Consider the following 18,290-nt stretch of genomic DNA (forward strand, 5'->3'; position numbering starts at 1 on the left):
GTGGGGGCCCGGGGAGCGGGCCAGGCCGGGCCGCGCCGCGCCGCCAGGAGCCGGCGCTGAGGACCGCGGGGCCTTGCAGAGCTGAAGAAGGCCAGCAAGCGGCTGAGCTGCCACAAGCGCTACAAGATCCAGAAGAAGGTGAGTTTGTACCGGCTAAGGTTGAAGCCCTCCCTGAGGAGCTGTCAGCCGTATCTCTTCCAAGGCATATCCAGAGTGCTCACTTGGCTCTTGCTTTGGAAAATGCTGTGAGAATAGAAGTTAAGGTTGCTGGACAGAAAAAAAAGTACACCCACAGTTAATAGTGAATTGCAGAGTGCACAGATTTGTAAGTAGATCAAAGGATGTTTAGTGCTGAAAGTACTTTATAACATTATTTGTAATAATATATCTATATATATGTGTGTGCGTGTGTGTACTCGATAGGAGTATTATCTTGAATAGTAACAGTCTGGATTATAGTGAGCAATTTACTTCCCAGTCTTCATTGACAGAAGGATGATACAGAAAGCATATTAGCATGGGTTTTTTGCATCACTATTTTTTTTGCATTATTTTGGTTTTGTCTGTTTAGATACAGTTTTATAGTGATTCATTATGTAGTTGAAACACTTGAATCTGAAAGTAGACATACAGTTTTTTCTTCAGTATCAGTAAAAAGGAGGGATACATCCTTTTTTTTTGCCTCAGACTAGATTGCCTCCAATGAGAAAATGTTCTTGTCTGCAGATTAGAGAACACCACCGAAAACTCAGAAAAGAGGCCAAGAAACGTGGACGGAAGAAGCCCAGGAAAGATCCAGGGATTCCCAGTGCTGCCCCATTTAAGGAAGAGCTTCTACGTGAAGCAGAGCAAAGAAAGCAGAGGGTAAAATACAGTTTGTAGTAGAAAGAAAAAAAAGACAGAGAACATCTGTCTTCAAGCAAGTTTTGTGTGTATGTGTGTGCACATGCAAGCATGGACATCTAAAGCTGCAATCATACTAGATTGTAAATAGTTTTAGTAGATATATACTTGGGAAAATACTACATCATTTTCATCTCCAGCATTATACCATTTATCACAACTTTCTCTTTTATTTTTTAAAACATGATTTCATCATTGAATAAGCTGTATAGTAACTACAAACCTCCTGGAAGTGTCATTTCTAATGTAACTAGAATTACCAATCATAAAAAAGGTAACCAAGATAGGCTGTCCCATCAGAACTCTAAAAGTTATGTCTTGACATTATGTGATTATTCAGAAGGCTTCACAAAAGAAGGATCTGCTGCATTGACTAATGTGATGTGAAAGCATCTTTTATCAGTTCTTATTAGGATTGCTCTGTGGCTGTTACTTTGAGAATTGGCTAATGGACATAGTGTCTCTGTTTAAATTGAAGCAGTAATATCCTTTTCAGGGTAGGAGTGCAGGAAAAGTTCCTAGTGTCACTGGAACAGTCACAGCTTATAACTAAGCTGAGGCACTTTTGTCAGAAATAAGTAAGCGAGGAGAAGAATGGTCTTCCTTTCTTCCTTAGAAGGTGCTATAACTACCTTGGGTTTTGTTTATTTGTCATCAGCTTGAAGAACTAAAACAAAAGCAGAAGCTTGACAGACAGAAGGAACTTGAAAAAAAGAGAAAGCTTGATGCTAAAAAGAATGCAACCAAAACCACAGAAAAAACAGAGAGAAAGGTATGTACCTTGTAAGATTTTGATTCTCTTAAGCTTATAAAATGCATAAAATCATTCTAAAAAACATTTTTTAAAGTCATATATTACATGATACATTTTCATGCTGTCAGGAACATGGCTCATAGCTGTTACCTGCTACTGTGTAGCATAATACACTAATTTTGTGTTAAACCATTTCCTCTCATCTTTATTTGCATTCAGGAATCCTCTAGAAAATCTGAAGCAAAGACTAACAAGCTGCTGGATAAAAATTCAAAGAAATCATTTTGCAGGGAGCTCAAGAAGGTGAGATGCTTGAACTGTTTCTATAGAATTTGGTGAGCATCAGCAGTGAAACTGTTTTCCTTTTCTGCATTACTGTGTAACTGCTAGAGAATATAAAAGTTGTTTGTGATAAAATTGTTTACTTCAGTGCTGAAGTTTATTACTAGAAACTGAAGGTTTCAATCTTTGCTAGTATGAACTGCCATTTCCTGTGCTGAGACATCCAGCACTTTGAAGCATTAGACTTCTTGGGCCAACGTCAGTACGTGCTGACTGATTGGAGAGCTCTTCTCTTGTATTAACAAGGAATTAGTGTTTAAGACTTCCCTGCCTTTGGAGGAAAAAGATGAAACCTGCTTCAACTTTTTGTTTTGCAGTTCAGAAGCAAGAAGGCAAGACTCAGAACAAGAAGAATCTTACAAAACCTAACTTAATTGTTCTTTGAAATTCAGTAGTTTATGTGATAAGCCACAGCTATTACTGTATTTTTTCTGATGTAGGTGATTGAGGCCTCAGATGTGGTTCTAGAGGTTTTGGATGCAAGAGATCCATTGGGCTGTCGATGCCCTCAACTGGAGCAAGCTATCTGCTCTGGAGAAGACAAAAAACTATTGTTGGTTCTGAACAAAATTGGTAAGAAACACTTGTTTTCTTGTAGTGGTATTTAGTCAATGAGTGGTTCTGTGTTAGGTGAGCTATGAAGAAGATTCTGAAGGAATCTGAGGTTCCACTGGAGACATAAGATCCAACTCTGAGCTCACTAGGCTGTGGAAGGGTTCACATTCCCCCACCTTTTAGTCTAAATTGCTTTAAAAAAGAAAAGAAAGAAATTGCATGTTAGCCCCTTCTTTCTCTGTTTGCAATGATGTTTGAACCTGCTATCCAGTCTGCTGAATTTCACAAACGTTAAGAATTGTAAGATCTCTAACTTTTGTGAAAATAGGTGACGAGGCAAAACTCATGATAATAGTCACCACTGAGGCAATGGTGAATTAAACATCAGCAAATCAATGATAGTTGTATTGGAGATTTGACTTTGGGAAGTATTTTTCTCCTCTGCCTATATGGAAGAATCCACACAAACAGGTGAAACCAGCTAAAAGGCCTAGTAACTATTGGTTTAGCAGCAGCAATTCCCCAAAATATTAACAGCAAGAGCAAAGGAAACTTTGTATTACAGTAGCCTTTGCAAGGATGATGCCGTAATTCTTCACTTGATATCTCCCCTTTTACCATACAAAGTCTTCTAGCAAGACACCAACATTAAAAATCTAGTATAAAAGCTGAAAATGTGTAAGTTCTGCTTGAGACAAAAATACAAACGAAAACTGCAACGCTCAATTACTCTGGGGAACATACCCAATATTTTACTAGAGCTGTGCATAAGAATAAAAAAATCACCAACTTTTCCACCAAGCATTGTGTCATAAGAAAACATAATAAACGAACGAAGTGTAGCCTGGATCTTAGCTTTACTCCATGCAGTGCTATTTAACATTCATGAGAGTGGAAGGACTACACTCTTCTTTTTTTTCCAGATTTGGTGCCAAAAGAGAACTTAGAGAAATGGTTGAATTATTTGAACAATGAATTTCCAACAATTGCTTTTAAATCGGCAACCCTGATAAAGGACAGGACAATGGTAAGAGCACTACAGGATCTTTCATGTGACTAAACCTTATGTGTTTGCTGGCTTGAAACATGTTGAGAATCAGGAACTCTTGTTCTTTAAACTTTTTTCCTTGTTTGATTATACCACTGTGACTGATGTATGTCCTTTCATGGTTTGACCAAGTTGCATAGTAGAATAGGGGAATACTACTTTGAATCTTATGTACATGAATACATAATGCTACACACATACTAACCCTTCTAACAGCAAAGTGAAGTGGATCCTCATGCCAAATAGTGCAGAAATTCCAAACATAGAAAGGTTAAACAATAAGGAAATCCTTCAAAAAAACTTATCAGTCTCTTGAGTGAATTTGCAGATTAAAGGTTTCCACAATCTGAATATACATGATGGCCACAGAAGAAATCTGCAAGACAGTCTGAACTGACATCACAGACTTTACGAGTCAGTACACGTTCCTTTTTCTCTTAATATTTGATGCTTACCTTTTCTACCATGACTTAACTCCTAGATTTATCTATTTTTCTGTAATTTCTTATTAAACTACTTCCTTCTGTTTAGAAGAAAAATGCAGTAACATCAGGGAGGATAGTACTTGGAAACACTAAGTGGACAATCAAAACATACACGTGTGTCTTCCTAAATGGCCTCTGAGTTTTTTTTTTTTTGTTTTTTTGTTTTTTTGTTTTTTTTTTTTTTTGCTTGTTTTGCCTTTGAACCCTGTAGCAGGAGAAAGTCACAAAAAGAAGTGCACGTATTGATTTATCTAGAAACACTGAGTGTTTTGGAAGCGAATGCCTTTTGAAACTTCTTCGGGAGCACTGCAAGACCCGAAACAAAGCGATTCAGGTTGGAGTAGTAGGTAAGGATTTGGAGAGATGGAAAGTTTCCTTCTCCTCCTATAAAGCTTTGGTATCCTATACTACAACTGGGTAATATTAAATCAAGTGATGTGCAGCCTCACACCTGAAGTTGTGACATGCTTTTAGGCCTCCTAGTCAGCATTCATTCTTTCATCTGAGACTCGTTGTAGCAGTACTTGAGTGATGTATGTTGCACTTCTGTGTGTGTAACGTGTGATCTGTGCAAATCATGTTGTCTGAGGCCTAAGCTGATTCACCAGCTTGAGTAAACATGATAAGCAGGTTGCATACCACACAGCCTATGCTGCCTTCCTCCCATTTGATTGTTTCTTTCATGTCCCTTTTACTATTAGTGTGAGAAATGAGGATACACACTTTGTCTTACTTCTATAGTGAAGACTTCAGATCCAACTCTGATCTCACACTGAAGACGTACATTACCAAAGACACCTGTATGAAGCAATTCTGATTAGTGTTACGCAGGCCAAATTTTCTTTCTTGTAAGGATTTCTGTGGTTTTCTTCAGGTTTCCCTAACGTGGGGAAGAGCAGCGTAATCAATAGTCTTAAAGGAGGTCGTGCTTGCAACATTGGCCCAGCAAGAGGTGTTACCAAGTAAGCTGACTGATAAAAGCTGTTCATTCCCCTATTTGTGGCTGTGCTCTGGTGACAATGAGTTTGTTTAGTGTTTGCCTGCAGTTTCTGTGCTTTTTTGCCCCATTATGCAGTTCTAAATGCACATCTGAATTTGCCAGGATAAAAGACATCACCCTATACATCCAAGCTGTCTTGGAAGAACAGTGCATAAACCTAGTCCCTTTTCTGCTTGCAAACTTTGTTTAGTTTTGTCATACACAAAGCATGTGATGAGAAAGCATTAAAACTGACTCTGTGTGAAGCATATTCAGTCCAACACGGAGCTTTGTGTCTTGCTTAATTAAGCATTCCTTTACTGGCTGATTTATCTACTTGCAGTGCATTTGTGTCTCAACAGGTCTATGCAGATTGTGCACATTGATAAACAGATGAAGATTTTAGACAGTCCAAGTATTGTTGCAGATCCTTCCAACAGTGCCCTAGCTGTGGCCATGAGAAGCATCATAGATACTGGAGAATCAGGCTTGGCAAATGTACTGGAGGGAATAGATGCCATTCTAAATCACTGCAATAAGCAGCAGGCGAGTTCCATCATCTTTCTCCACATCCCTCACTACATTCAGCTCCTTTGTAGCTTTCTTATGTCAATAATCAAAGCCCATTTCGCTTCAGCCAGTTCTGTCCACTCTTGCACTGCTCTCCCTTCCTTTGAGTGGGGAGTTTTACCCACACAGGGAGGCAAACTTTGGCTGCTGTATCCAACACACACGTGATCTTTCATCCTTACAATGAAAGGCAGATGCAGTGTGCCAGGATCCTCTCAGTCAGTCTTCTCAATGACTTTTCAGATTTAGAAAAAAATTGCTTATAAGATTTCTCTAGATTATAATATCAGGAGCAGAGTGAGAAATGAAGACCTTCTCACCATTCCTTATTATTACAGTGAAGACCTCAGATCCAACTCTGATCTCACTCTTGTTTCAATTAGAATGGGACAGAAATTAGACTTACGTTAATCTATGTTTAGTGTGTCTCTACAGACAAATAATATGCTGCATTCACACGCCCATTGGTAAAGGTGAATTGCAGACGAATTTGTTGAAGTAGCTATTTTACTCTGTAATGTTTACTCCCAAATGCAAGAAACTGCTTTATGTTCTTTTTCATTTTAAACTAACTTCATTTGCTATCTTATTCCTAAAAACTAAGAGAAAAATGGGTTATCTAGATTTCTTTATGAATGCAACATTTTCTTTTGCACTAGGTAATGATGTTCTACAGTACCCCAGATTTCAGGAATACTGAGGAGTTTTTAACCTTACTTGCTCAGAAAAGGGGTATGCTGAAAAAGGGAGGTGTTCCTGACACAGAGAATATAGCTAAGTTACTGCTTTGTGACTGGACAGGGTATGTATGCTCTGAATTCTGCTTTAGGCTGTTGACCTTTTTCACATTGTAATCCAGCTTTGTGCTTACACAGCAGAAGGTCTGAGTGCTAACAAGCATAATTAGAAAACAGAGGCTGCTTTTGTTTTTTTCTGCCTTTTACTTTGAGAAAGGGAGCTGGAATGGTTAATGGATTTAGAGAACACCCTCCACTTAAAATTTTCTAAAACAGTGAAAGATCTACAGACAGAGTCAAAGCATGTCGCATGCTATTACATAGCCAATTTTCTGACCTCTGCTATAGGTTGCCTCTCAAGTATTGAGTTCACGTAAACCTCTTCCACAGACAGGAAAGGAACTTGCAGATTTTCTGTTGGGATTTATAGTGGTTCCTACATTCTCCTGAGGGCAGGATGAAGGTAATTCAGAATCAGTGACTAACTGAGTCTGAATATTTTTTTCCTGCTTAAGTAGTTCAGCCGCCTTTATAGGCAGAATGATAAATTTTGCCATTTCTTTTTCCTTTCAAGATTTGGCCATCCATCTAATACTGATACTGACAACTTCAGAATCACATTTAAATAGCTATTTCACTGCTTTTAAACACATGATATTAAATGAGAAGTTAGGTTGAGAGGTTTCTGCTGAGAGCTAGGTTGTTTTTTAATGCTGATATTTTATTTTCACAGAGCTAAAATAAGCTACCACTCACAACCTCCAGAACATCAGAGACCACCACTGTATCTTACCAAAGACAAAATAACAGAAATGCGTAAGGGTTTTAATTTAAAGAAGCTAGAAGAAGAAAATACCACCACCCTTACAGGTAGGACTTCTTATTATAGTGCACTGTTACCATTAAGAGTGGTAGTAGTACTTTTATGGGACACTTCAAATGGAAGTTCTTCTAGGGTTTATGTGATAGCTTTGCCAATATGCAGTAGACAGGAACCTTTCGAGAAAGAAATGGATTGTTAAGCAGCTGAACAGTGGGGCTGTCTGCCTTCTTACACAAACAGTACTACTCCTGCTATTTCTTCATTTCTGCTCATCAGTTTTTATATGCTCTTCAAAGTTCTTTTCTTCAACTTCTTACCTGCTAACAAAATAATTCTATACAGTGCAATCTGCAGTCAAATTCAGGTTCTTCAGCTGGCACTCATCTTCCACAGATACCTCGGAGAAAGCTATTCTGTTGGAGAATTCTCCTTTGTAGTACTGTTTATGTGGAAGTCCCCTCTTTGTGGAGAGGAGAGGACAGGGCTGTCTTTCTAGCCCTGAGCCACCATGGCTAGTCTGTAAGGGGCAAGGCATTACAGCTGGTGCTGTCTACTTCAGTGACCTCAGTAGACACTTCCCATCTCTTTCCCAGCTCTGAAGTTCCCCAATCTGGCAAGCAGCATCACCTTCCAGTCAGCAGGTATGACAAATGGGACAATAGATGAAAATAAAGTATTCTTGGAAACGGGTAAGGAGGAGGAGGAAGAGGAGGAAACAAATTTTACTGAAAGTGGTGATGATCAAGATGACGTGGAAGAAGAAGAAAACATCGAAGAGGTAAATCTGGGTTTCAGTAGGCTTTCACCTATTTAGATTATGGGAACAAGTGTGCAGTCAGTATTCAGCTGTAAACTGAGAATGTATAGACACTGAATTTCTCCACTAAGAGAAATCAAGTCTTTACCCTTGATAAAAGGGTCGGGGTTTCTTTCCTTAAGGAAAAAACAGAACCTTGTTCTGGATAGTGGTAACAAACAGAAGGCAGTGTGTTTGTCCTCAGCTATACCAGGGGACAGCTACACCATCAGCAGTGCCTCATCTCTTTCATTTCTGTGGAAGACTGTTAGTGATGTCCGAGTATGCTCATATTGCTGACCTCTAACTTGTCATAGGAAAACAACATTCAAGTGACTGAGAAAGCAAACCTCGGAAAACAACAGCCAAGACGTACAAATCCAGAAAAGCAGATAGCAGCAGGTCTGTATTAAAGCCTGTGGCTTTAAAAATAATCTCCAGTACTCTTAGCACTTGCATTGGTTTCACTAACAGATGATTTTCTTTTCTCAGAAGACAGACATTCCAATACACTACTAAACAGCTTAGATAAGATGGCAGATGACGATGATGCTTATGATTTTAATACTGACTATGTGTAATAAGGAATGGGCAAAGACATGGTTTGGACATATTCTTGGCTTTTGAAGCAGTCATAAAGACAGCTGCTATAACAGAAGCTGGATGAATGTTGGATACCAGAATTGCTGCAAAAATTTGAAATTGTTACTGTGTGAAATAGTGTATATAATACTGTATCTCCTGTGATGTTTCAGATTTTATACATTTCTAGGAACTGAGCTTAAATTCTATACTTTAATTCCTGTAAAAAAATAAATAAATAAATCCTAATATTAAACGGAATTAGTCAGTTTTCTGTGCTCTTACTAAAAAAAAAAAAGAAATCCAAAAGGCTAAATGCTTTGTCTTTTTCTCTGGAAAAGCTATGTGATAAATACATAGTTCCAAGTCATGTTTGAACAATTCAATTCCAGGTAAGTCTTCATCCTCCCTTCATCAAATATAATTATTTTTATAGAGGTTAACAAATTCTGTGCTGCAATAGAATGTGTTTTCAGTATGCTTTTTTGAAACTGTAGGACCTTTATACATAAGTGAGCTACAAAGTGTTCCTTACTTCAGTTAAGCACAAAGTATTTTATGTAAGCAGTGCTTTATACAGATAATAGCTTCACTGGGAAAATATCTGGGATTATGAAAGTCAAAATCTGTCTTCACTAAGGAAAGAGCTCTCTGTTCTTCTGATAAGCTTGAGCCAAAGAGGTATTTCCTGGTAACACCTACTGTAAATGCTAAAACTGGTAACTGTAAAACAAAACACATTCCTTACCACAATGAAGAGGTGTTAGAGCACTTAGCCATAGCAGAACTCAGGTAGCAGGAAAATTACTTTGCAGTTTTTCTGAAAGAGCCCCTGCAGCTGCTCCACTAAATGCCTGACACCATGCACCTTGCTCTTTGGCACCTGTTTTCTTCCTATTAACTTAAAGCTCTGATTTCCCTGTATGTTCCTTCCTTTAACAAGCAGTTTACATATTTTCCTTAAATAACTGTATTTTAAGGCACAGTGCTGCCAGGTACCTTAGAGTGTAGTAAGCTGACTTTCTCATGCAGACTTGGAAGCATGCTGTTTATATAGTCTAGTTAGAACTAATCATTAGAATTAAGTCAGCATCAGCTGACACTAGCAAGCTTTAGAGTTAGTAACTGAACTGATTTCATTATTGCTAGCCACTTCAAGGACAAGAATAGTTCTTATTCATCAAAAGCCAGGAAAGGAAAGGATGGGTAACTAACCAAACAGGGCATCAGCATCCATGAGAGAAATAGAACTATAGCAAGGATTACAAAGTGTCAGGAACTTTTTAGGCCAGAAAATACTTTTAAAGTATAAAGCAGTACTAAAACCACACATAAACATAAATGTGCCCTTTAGGTCTTGGTTGCCCTGTATCTCAGCCCAAGGCTCCATCAGTCTCTATTTCTCCTCATTAACACAGAGGCCTTTTCTCTAAATATTTCACGCTAATATTTTGAGGATGGTGTTCACAAGCAGTATTACAGGGAGTAAGATAACTTGAGTTCAAACCTGTATTAAAGGCAATAGTTGGTACAACAGCTGCTAGGATACATCAAATAATATTCAGACATAGAACTCTTAACTCTTAAAAACCACTTACTTACCTATAGAAGAAAGGTACTGGACAGCAGGCTGCAAAGGGGGAACTGCTATCCAGCCTGAGGAATTTGAGGGGGCAGACTGAAACATGTTAGGGAAAACTTACTTAGCAGAGCTCTGCTCACCTGAGAGCCAATTACAAGTAACTTAACAACAAAATTAGTGTAATTCATTCCACCTAAACCAAAAAAAAACCCACATACTTTTGGAATGAGATTGCCTCTCAAAGCTGAAAACAACTGACTTCAATTTCAATCTCTTAATACTGTATCTAAGTACAAAGGAAACAAGCTTCCAGTATTACACCAAGATTAGAATGAGACTGCCATTTAGCTGAAGTTTGAGTCAAAGATGTTAAAAATCAGCTTTTATTTTTGAAAAAAAGTTTTCTCCACAGCTTTACAAAAACCACTTCGTATAGTGAAATAATACTTGAAAACTAGTATTTCAAAAGCCAAGATTCTGTTTTTTCAGAGTTGTGCAAGAAAGGTTTATACAGAAATATTTGAGAGGAATCCTCATGCAAGAAAGTACTGCTGAGTAAACTATTTGACAGGATAAGAAAGCAAGAAACAACAAACAACAACAAAATCAGCAGCTCTTAATTACAGTACCTTACTGTGCAAGACTTGCATGGTGCAAGCAACCAGCCAAAGTTGTCTCTTGTTCTTAGAATCTGTTTATTTCTCTAGCTGACAAGGCAATCCATCCTAGAAGATTTGTAGTAAAGAACAAGAACATACAACAAACAGAAATGAACTAACAAAAGTGCTAGTTTATGGAGATGTTCCTTTGCTTTCCAAAGTGCTGCTGGAGTAGCATCTTCAGTCACACGAGTGAAGTGAGTCTCCTTTGGGACTGCATATTTTGAGTCACAAGCACTGCACCTGTGTAAGTGCATCTCCGTGTGCTCTAGAAGGCAAGGACTGCTTTGTAATACAATTTGCCTAAAAAAATTCTGCTTAGGTCCAAAGGTTTCCTGAGAAATGTCATCAGTTAATAAAACTTCTACTTTGCTTCATAGGCTTTTGAGTGTCTGCGAAGCAGGCTAAACTTGCCCGTAGGGTCAGGAATATACCACTTCTCCCAGACCTCAGCATACGAAGCCGTTCTTCCCCATGGTTTGAAATGTCCGTTCCAATGGAGCAGCTTGGCAGCTTTCACAAACTGAGGAGAGTATCTTTTTCCAGCACTAGACCCTTTTATTGAGAAAGAAGTGTTAGCACCTGATAAAAAGGTAGCAGAAACATCAACATGCAGTATTTCAACTTCGAAGTTCAAAAGGAATTCTTATGGAGAAAGAAGTTGGTATGTGAAGCAGAAAATAAGGCAAACTGAAAAATGTCATCAGGTGCAACTAAATGCTTCTTTGATCAGTCTCAGAACTCATCTATTTTACTGCACTGCTTTAACTTCCAAGCTCTTCAAAACACTCTTAGGGTTGCTGTATTCAGCAGCCTATGTATTACTGATTTGTAACAAAACAGAGATTCAGGCCCACAAGCTTTGAGATGGTTTTGCACAGCACTGTTTCTTAAAGCTTAGGATATAAAGAAAAGACCCATTTGCTGCATCAGCAACTAAGGGTCCAGCTACCGACCTGGAAAACACATTAGGGGAGAGCAAATAAAGGGTCTCAAATATTTCATACATACCGAGATGTCGGACGTTCCACATCGGATCAATACTGGAATGTTGCTTGTAAAATACAATAAGCAGTGGAGGTGTAGTGATGCTGCCAGCCAGAGTCCTACTGTACAGTTGCTCTCTGGAAGAGGAGAGAGAAAGAAGTTGACAAGGATACTTGTGCGGCCCTAAATCAGTTGATTTTCACTCACAATTACATGACAGGAAATGTCATGTGTGTAGCTACAAATACATACACAGCCTTTCATTTAACAGTTAAATGCCATCACTGTAATCCAATCCCTCCCCAGTTTGGGAGTACTTACGCTACATTAAGTGTCATCCACTTCTCCAATTGCTTAGTGATGTTCTGTAATTTCCATTCTGTCAAATTGGCAACAAAAACTCCTGGATTGAAAGAGCAGGTGCTGGCTTTCATGGCAAGCTTTCGAATGGTTTCTTTTTTGTAATCTAGAAATCCAATGTAATTATACTGAAAAAGAGTAGAAATTAACTTAAAATACTGTCAAATCATTAGTTAAAGCAAATTTTTGTACAACTCTTCATGGTTCAGCATACCATGAAGTTTTTAAAGCAACTTTCCCTTCCTTTAACTCAGCAGAAAGAGTTTGAGATGATTATAGAAACTACATATTTAAGGAATGCTCCCTGGTCTTCATGTCCACAATCTGGGACAATCAACGCCACTCTCTGAAAAAACACCTTTTATACATTCATAAATAAAAAAATTACCTCTCAAATGGTCTAAGACCTCCTGCTGTTCTAAACTGAGTGTTACTATCATAAAGAACAGAAGAAATGCAGAGTACTTTACTGCGCCTCACTAGAAACTGCAGGTGTAATTTGTAATACAAGTGTCAGAGTAAACTGATTTAGCTAGGTACAGCCAGACCGTTAGTTTCACTGCATTTCGAAGATAACCTGCAAAAATGTTAGTTCTAACTGAGAATCTATTTCCAAAGGCTGGAATCTGTAGTATTGTTACTACTGAATCAGAAAAATCCAACCTGATTCCCTGCTCCATGAACAGCAAATTTATTAGTGGTCGAGTCACAATCATCTGAAAATGCAGCTGCATGTCCAGGTTTCAATGGGGTGTTGTAAAGTTCAAGAATATCATCTGAAAAATGGAAATAAGCACAGAAAATTAAAAGCAATCTTGCATAAGCCTTGAGAGACTTTTTGTTCAGGCCATTCCTACAGCTCATAAAAGCACTCTGTTTAATCCAGTTCATTCATATTTACAGAGTTTTTACATCTTTCTCTGAAGCAGAAGTGTTCAGTTACTGTCTGAGACAGCATACTGATCCCAACATATACCAGTAGTAAGACTTACTAAGAAAAGGCCCCATACCTTGCACTATTATATCATCATCCACGTAGATGGCCTTCTCTGCATGAGGCACCAAATTGGGCAAGTAGAATCTTGCAAAGGTTAACTGTGAAAACACGCGAGGAAGCAAAATAAGGAATTGTTCAAATAAACCTGAGCTTGACCGATACTCTCAGCACTTACCTATGCCACTAACATCCAAGAAAGTAAAATAGCCAGCAATAGGTAATAACTCCTAGGAGCTATTTAAAATAAATAGGTTCCATCAATTTAACAAAGCCTATTTTCCTAGAAACTTGTGCATTGATAAACTAACTCTTAAAACTGATCTATATTAGGATTTCTTGTATCTGCAAATTTTGGCATGTTTGACAAACAAGCTGCTCTTTCACTACAGAAATCAATAAAAAAGCATTCCTAGAGATGCATGTGCAGATATTCAAATTCATCTCTTATTATCTGAAAGCTCACTTTTACTGGAGTTGTAGGAATTTGAGTATAAAAGATTTCTTCTGCCCTAACAAATTTGGTTTTGAATTCTAGTTGAATTCAAAAGCCGTTAGAGGCAGTTATCAAAATATATTGTTACTAACTAATATTTGCAAAAATTAGCTAACATTAGCCTCACCGGTTTTAAGGTGTCTGCCTTTTCAGGATCCACTTCTACCTTCCCTTCCAAGATACGCGGGTCAAAATCCAAGATTCGGTATTTCAAATTTTTCAGAGCAGTGTTACTTAGCCACTGCCTGCAAACAGAAGCAAGGCAAAGATCTTTTTAAATTAAACAAAATCAAAGAGGAGCAAGACATCACACTGACCACAACACAAGCCTTGATCTGGCCATTCCTTTCCCTAACAAACATACATATAGAATGTAATCTAAGTCTTAATTTCAGTGTTATCCTGTATGACTGTAGGGGCACACCCACTATCAGCATACTACACCGCTGTGACCCATGAATGATCTGAGGTTGCTTCTTATTTTATTCAAAATGTAGGTCCTCTTATCACAGGTCCTTCACAGAAAATACTGGTTGAATGAATGTGAGTGATAAAGGATCAAAGACCAATCTAAAAAATACAGGGAAACTTCACTGCCAGCACTTCAGTTGCTCAGGTGAAATGTAGAAAATAACTTTTACAACCCCTTCACCAACGGTCTGCAGCCCCAATGGTAAATGCTTTCTTCCATCCCTGAAACACAACCAGAAGGAAAGACTCCCCCCAGCTGCCTTGCCGGGAACATTCAATAAGCAGCAGCAGCTAGGACTACGAACAATTTAGGAGTGCAGTATCAGGCAAAATAAGTATATTTCTGAAGAGGAGGACCTTAAGTGTGACAGTATTGTAGGAGTCTAATGAAAAGATCATTACCTCAAGTGATCCACAGTATCATTCAAAGTAACAATATAGAAAACCACGTTGGATCTGGTGTTACGGTAAATACTGTTCATGGCTGCAATTGCACCCCCAAGCCTCTTATCTGATGCTGCAATGACCACAGAAATCTCCTTATCATTCCTTTCATCTGTCAACCTTTGGGGAATCGCAGGTATGAAATCTATAGGCTGAAGTCCTAACGGACTTGAATCTGTGGAATAAGATTGGCATCACGCATTTGGTTTTATGCAAAATGAAATACAGTAATTATTGCTACATTAAAATTCCCAATGCCTCCAAATATTTCTATTATATAAGCACTTGGATGTCTCAACTGGGGAGAGGACTACAATATGGCAGTGTCAAACATGTAAAGATAGCCCCTGCTCTTGACAGTCCAAGATCTGAGTAAACAGGGAAAAAATTACACTTACAAATAAACTACACATATGTAATTAAATATTCACAGGCAGCAGCACAGCAAGGTACACACTAGCATCACAGCTCTGATAGCTATACTTAATTTTGGAATTCCAAGATGTAAGTCATTCAGAGAGAGGTAAAATGATACTTCAATTAAATTAGGCTGCCTATATCTTTGGTCTCATTTGCCACATCTATACTCACACTGACTTCTCCCTCCCATTTTCCCCAACTAGCTTCCACTCTTCTCCATGTCATTCTTCTCTCTCTTTCTTCTCCTCTTAGGTAGGAGCCAATAAAGAAAACTGAAATTCTCAACTAATGTCACCATTGCCATTTCCTCCCCCCCAACCCTGGCTGGTCAAGACATTACACACAGCCCACGCTTCTTTCAGGCATCACAAAACACCGCATTAACCTAAGCTGAAACCAGCAAAATTTATGCCCATAGTATGGGGAAATGAAAATGGAAATCAGCAGTTAAAGTCTATGATTAGACCATATCACCTATAAAAGCAAATTCCCTACCACATGCGCTTTTTATAACAGTGGTACCTTTCTAGTGATTTAGACTGTTACATATTGGATAACTTCAGATAATTTAAGGAACACGGCAAATAGGGGATTTAACAGTTTGCAGGCAGTGGTTTGCTGTCCACAAAGCCGGGCTTCTCCTTCTCTTTGCCATTTTCTCATTATGGAGCTCAACTGCTTCCTGATTAGAGCTTGTCAGGCTCCTATTTCACCGTTGTTGAGGAAGATCCATACAACTGCTACCCAGGAACAACAGCTCCCAGGAGTGACAAAAGGTATCTTAGCAGTTAGTGGGGGCATCGAAACACTATTTCGGTCTGTGGGACTACCTGCAGTTCTCAGAAGTGGACTCCCATGTGTAAAGAAACGGTACAGCTTTGCAAATGAAATGATTTTGCTAAGTAAACTGAATCAGATTTTAATGAGTTTTAAAACCAGAAGGGACAATTACTATTATCTCATCTAGCTTCACAAGTGGGAAAAGTCAGAGAACAGCAAGTATAGACAATCCCACCATACTGAGGTTTAGATAACACTCATCAAGATCATGCCTACCTTGAGTCTGAGAACAGCAAAAGATCTTATTATCAGAGTGCGTGACAGTGTGCTTTCCCCCTTCTTGCCCCTCTCCGATGCTCCCTCTCTTCCCTGCTTTTCCCTTTCCCATTCCGGTCCCTGCCCTCACAATAGAAGGGTCAACAGCTGCACCTGGGCAGGGCCTAACTGAGCACGCACCAACTAAACTCCATCTAGTATGCAAACATGACCGAGTCCCTATAAACTCTATAAACCCTATAAATGGGGTGGGGGATGCCCATGGCCCATTGAGCTCTGCTGTGCAACAGCAGGCTGCACCATTTAAAAACAAATAACAAATTAAAATAAAAGCTCAGCATACCTGACAATTCCCTTTTCAAGAAGTCACTGAGGCCTAGGAAGTTATGATGAAGAACTAACAGAAATATAACAACAGCCACTATGAGGATGGAAATGTTCACTGAAATTTTAAAAGGAAAAAGGTTATTAAAATAAGCTGAAAGGTTGGGAAACTCAGAAAAGCACAAGAGTTTTTTTTTTAAAAAAAAAGCACATACATATACCTTTCCTTAATGTCATTTTTCCCTTGTGTTTTATTTATTAGTGTAAGTTTTCTGCAAACCTGTAACAGAAAATATATGGCGGTCACTTTGGCCCTGCAGCGTCTGCCTACACAAGGCATAGCAGACTATCACCTGTAGTGTCAAAATAGCTTCAGAATACAGTGAACATATTTCCTTCTCTTAACAGAAAAAAAAGTATGCTGTATTTTAATAACTAAACGTGGTATCTAAATAAGCATGCAGGTACATATCTGAAGAAATTAAGAGATGAAAAGGGAGACTTACAGATCTTGCCTTTTACTTCACTTACATAGAAATAACAAATTCCTTTGGCCAGTCAAAAGGGATCTGAAATGACTAAGGAAAATTACGTATAGATTATTTCATGGTTGAACCAACTTACTTACCTATCTGGCCTGGAAACATCCCAACAAAAAGGCAAATGCTTATACGTTTCTTTCTATACTTAACTAACCAGGAGATTTTGGCAGGACATAGCACAGTCACGATCCATTTAAGATTTTAACAAACAGCTTACGCTTTCAAAACATGGTATTCACAAAACGTAACAGATGATCAAGCTGAAGTAGTATCACGTAACAGACTGCACAAGTGTGAAAGAATGTATAACCAGCATGTTATAGAAGGAAGAAAGAACATACACGCAAAGCAAGGATGCAGTTTTTGCACACAATTCAAGCATACTTATTCATTACACGACTGTGAGGGCAGAACACGAACTGTGCATCCTGGTATGTGAATTAGGTGTTAAGTAACATATAGAAAGCATTAACGCCGTAACAAGATACAAAATTTGCAAGCAGCCGAGAAAGAACTATATTAAAACTACTGCAAAATATCCAAATGAAGATATTTCAAACCAAGCTGAGACAATTACAAGTGACAAGCGCAAGCATTTCTGCTGCTGTTTTCTCCAGTGGGAAGGTGCTTTATCAAGCACAATGCATGCGGTATGCCACATCTGCAGCGCTCCTGCTCCCTCCTGCGAGGGAAGGAAAACACAGCTCGTTTTTACAGTGTTTCTGCTCTCTGCAACCTCGCTCTTTAGAGCCCAGGGTGCCGCAGCGCTCCTCGGGGCGCGGGCTGCGCAGCGACGCACGGGCTGCGCGCACACCAATGCGGCTTTCGTCCTTCAGGGGAACCGCGGGGCTCTGCGATAAGAGCCTTACGCGCTTACTTTTCCCTGAAATTATTTTCAGCACAAACACAAATTCCGCACTAGAATACTCATGCGCTGGCTCATCGTTACGTCGGCGTAGCCGCAGCTACCTCAGCGAGCCAGCTCGCGCCGTTAACGGCCCGCGGCGCGGGCTGCCTTTACCCGCGGAGAGGCCGCGGCGGCGGCGATCGCCCAGGACAACAGGGACCCGCTCCCTGCCGCCGCCCCCCTCCTCCGCACCGAGCCCCGCCGGCGGCCACTCACCGCCCGCCCGCGCCGCCGCCGCCAACCGCCACCTCGGCGCCCGCCGCCAACCGCCAGCGAGCCGCAGCGGCCGCAGGGGCCCGCCGCACTGCCCGATGGCCGCGGCGCCCGAGCGCCGCGCCCACGCCCGGCCGGCTCTAGTAGAGAGGCTGCAGCTGCTGCCGGCCGCTTCGGGAGGAGAGCAGGAGCTCTCAGCGCTCACGGCCGCCCTCGGGCTGCGCCGGCGGCGCCGACTGCGGACAGGCGGCGACTGGGACG

The 18,290-nt window shown here is 39.8% G+C and overlaps 2 protein-coding genes and 4 non-coding genes across 10 annotated transcripts; 5 read left to right on the plus strand and 1 right to left on the minus strand.

Moving 5' to 3' along the window:
• Positions 1-69: 69 nt before the first annotated feature.
• GNL3 (G protein nucleolar 3) lies at positions 70-8,835 on the plus strand (the record flags this gene model as incomplete). The annotated part of the gene is made up of 14 exons (XM_085302572.1): positions 70-138; positions 727-864; positions 1,562-1,675; positions 1,877-1,960; positions 2,440-2,572; positions 3,478-3,581; positions 4,299-4,434; positions 4,962-5,049; positions 5,429-5,612; positions 6,296-6,438; positions 7,107-7,243; positions 7,790-7,974; positions 8,310-8,394; positions 8,485-8,835. Coding segments are annotated over 14 exons (1,689 nt in total), but the record flags the coding sequence as incomplete, so codon positions are not given.
• On the plus strand, positions 2,632-2,707 carry LOC146597287 (small nucleolar RNA SNORD19). Its single transcript, XR_014895559.1, has one exon. It is a non-coding gene; the product is annotated as a small nucleolar RNA SNORD19 (small nucleolar RNA).
• LOC146597288 (small nucleolar RNA SNORD19) lies at positions 4,792-4,865 on the plus strand. Its single transcript, XR_014895560.1, has one exon. It is a non-coding gene; the product is annotated as a small nucleolar RNA SNORD19 (small nucleolar RNA).
• Positions 5,286-5,363, plus strand: LOC146597289 (small nucleolar RNA SNORD69). The gene has a single exon (XR_014895562.1). It is a non-coding gene; the product is annotated as a small nucleolar RNA SNORD69 (small nucleolar RNA).
• Positions 5,936-6,011, plus strand: LOC146597290 (small nucleolar RNA SNORD19). Its single transcript, XR_014895561.1, has one exon. It is a non-coding gene; the product is annotated as a small nucleolar RNA SNORD19 (small nucleolar RNA).
• A 1,675-nt stretch (positions 8,836-10,510) lies between the features above and the next one.
• On the minus strand, positions 10,511-18,163 carry GLT8D1 (glycosyltransferase 8 domain containing 1). Of its 5 annotated transcripts, XM_085302522.1 has the most exons (11): positions 18,033-18,163; positions 16,899-16,945; positions 16,589-16,647; positions 16,387-16,485; positions 14,526-14,742; positions 13,780-13,897; positions 13,173-13,257; positions 12,826-12,938; positions 12,124-12,290; positions 11,827-11,939; positions 10,511-11,370 (listed from the first exon to the last, which is right to left on the minus strand). In XM_085302522.1, the coding sequence occupies exons 3-11, from the start codon at positions 16,602-16,604 to the stop codon at positions 11,180-11,182; spliced, it is 1,119 nt and encodes a 372-aa protein (XP_085158648.1). In that variant the 5' UTR covers positions 16,605-16,647; positions 16,899-16,945; positions 18,033-18,163; the 3' UTR covers positions 10,511-11,179. The 5 variants fall into 5 exon arrangements, with proteins under 5 accessions (XP_085158648.1, XP_085158645.1, XP_085158647.1 ...); XM_085302519.1 differs by lacking the exon at positions 16,899-16,945; XM_085302521.1 differs by lacking the exon at positions 18,033-18,163 and having other exon boundaries at positions 16,899-16,986.
• Between the last annotated feature and the right edge of the window lie 127 nt (positions 18,164-18,290).

This window comes from Rhea americana, unplaced genomic scaffold, assembly GCF_003343005.1.
Source record: "Rhea americana isolate MKP2758 unplaced genomic scaffold, rheAme1 scaffold_19, whole genome shotgun sequence".
NCBI classification, from domain to species: domain Eukaryota; kingdom Metazoa; phylum Chordata; class Aves; order Rheiformes; family Rheidae; genus Rhea; species Rhea americana.

What these genes read in the sequence shown, in the direction of transcription:
- GLT8D1 (XM_085302519.1), bottom strand. An exon ending in CTTGAAAAGGGAATTGTCAG is followed by an intron (nt 14,743 to 16,386) that starts GTATGCTGAGCT and finishes CTTATTCCACAG; the next exon opens with ATTCAAGTCCGTTAGGACTT. An exon ending in GATACTGTGGATCACTTGAG is followed by an intron (nt 13,898 to 14,525) that starts GTAATGATCTTT and finishes TTCTGTTTGCAG; the next exon opens with GCAGTGGCTAAGTAACACTG.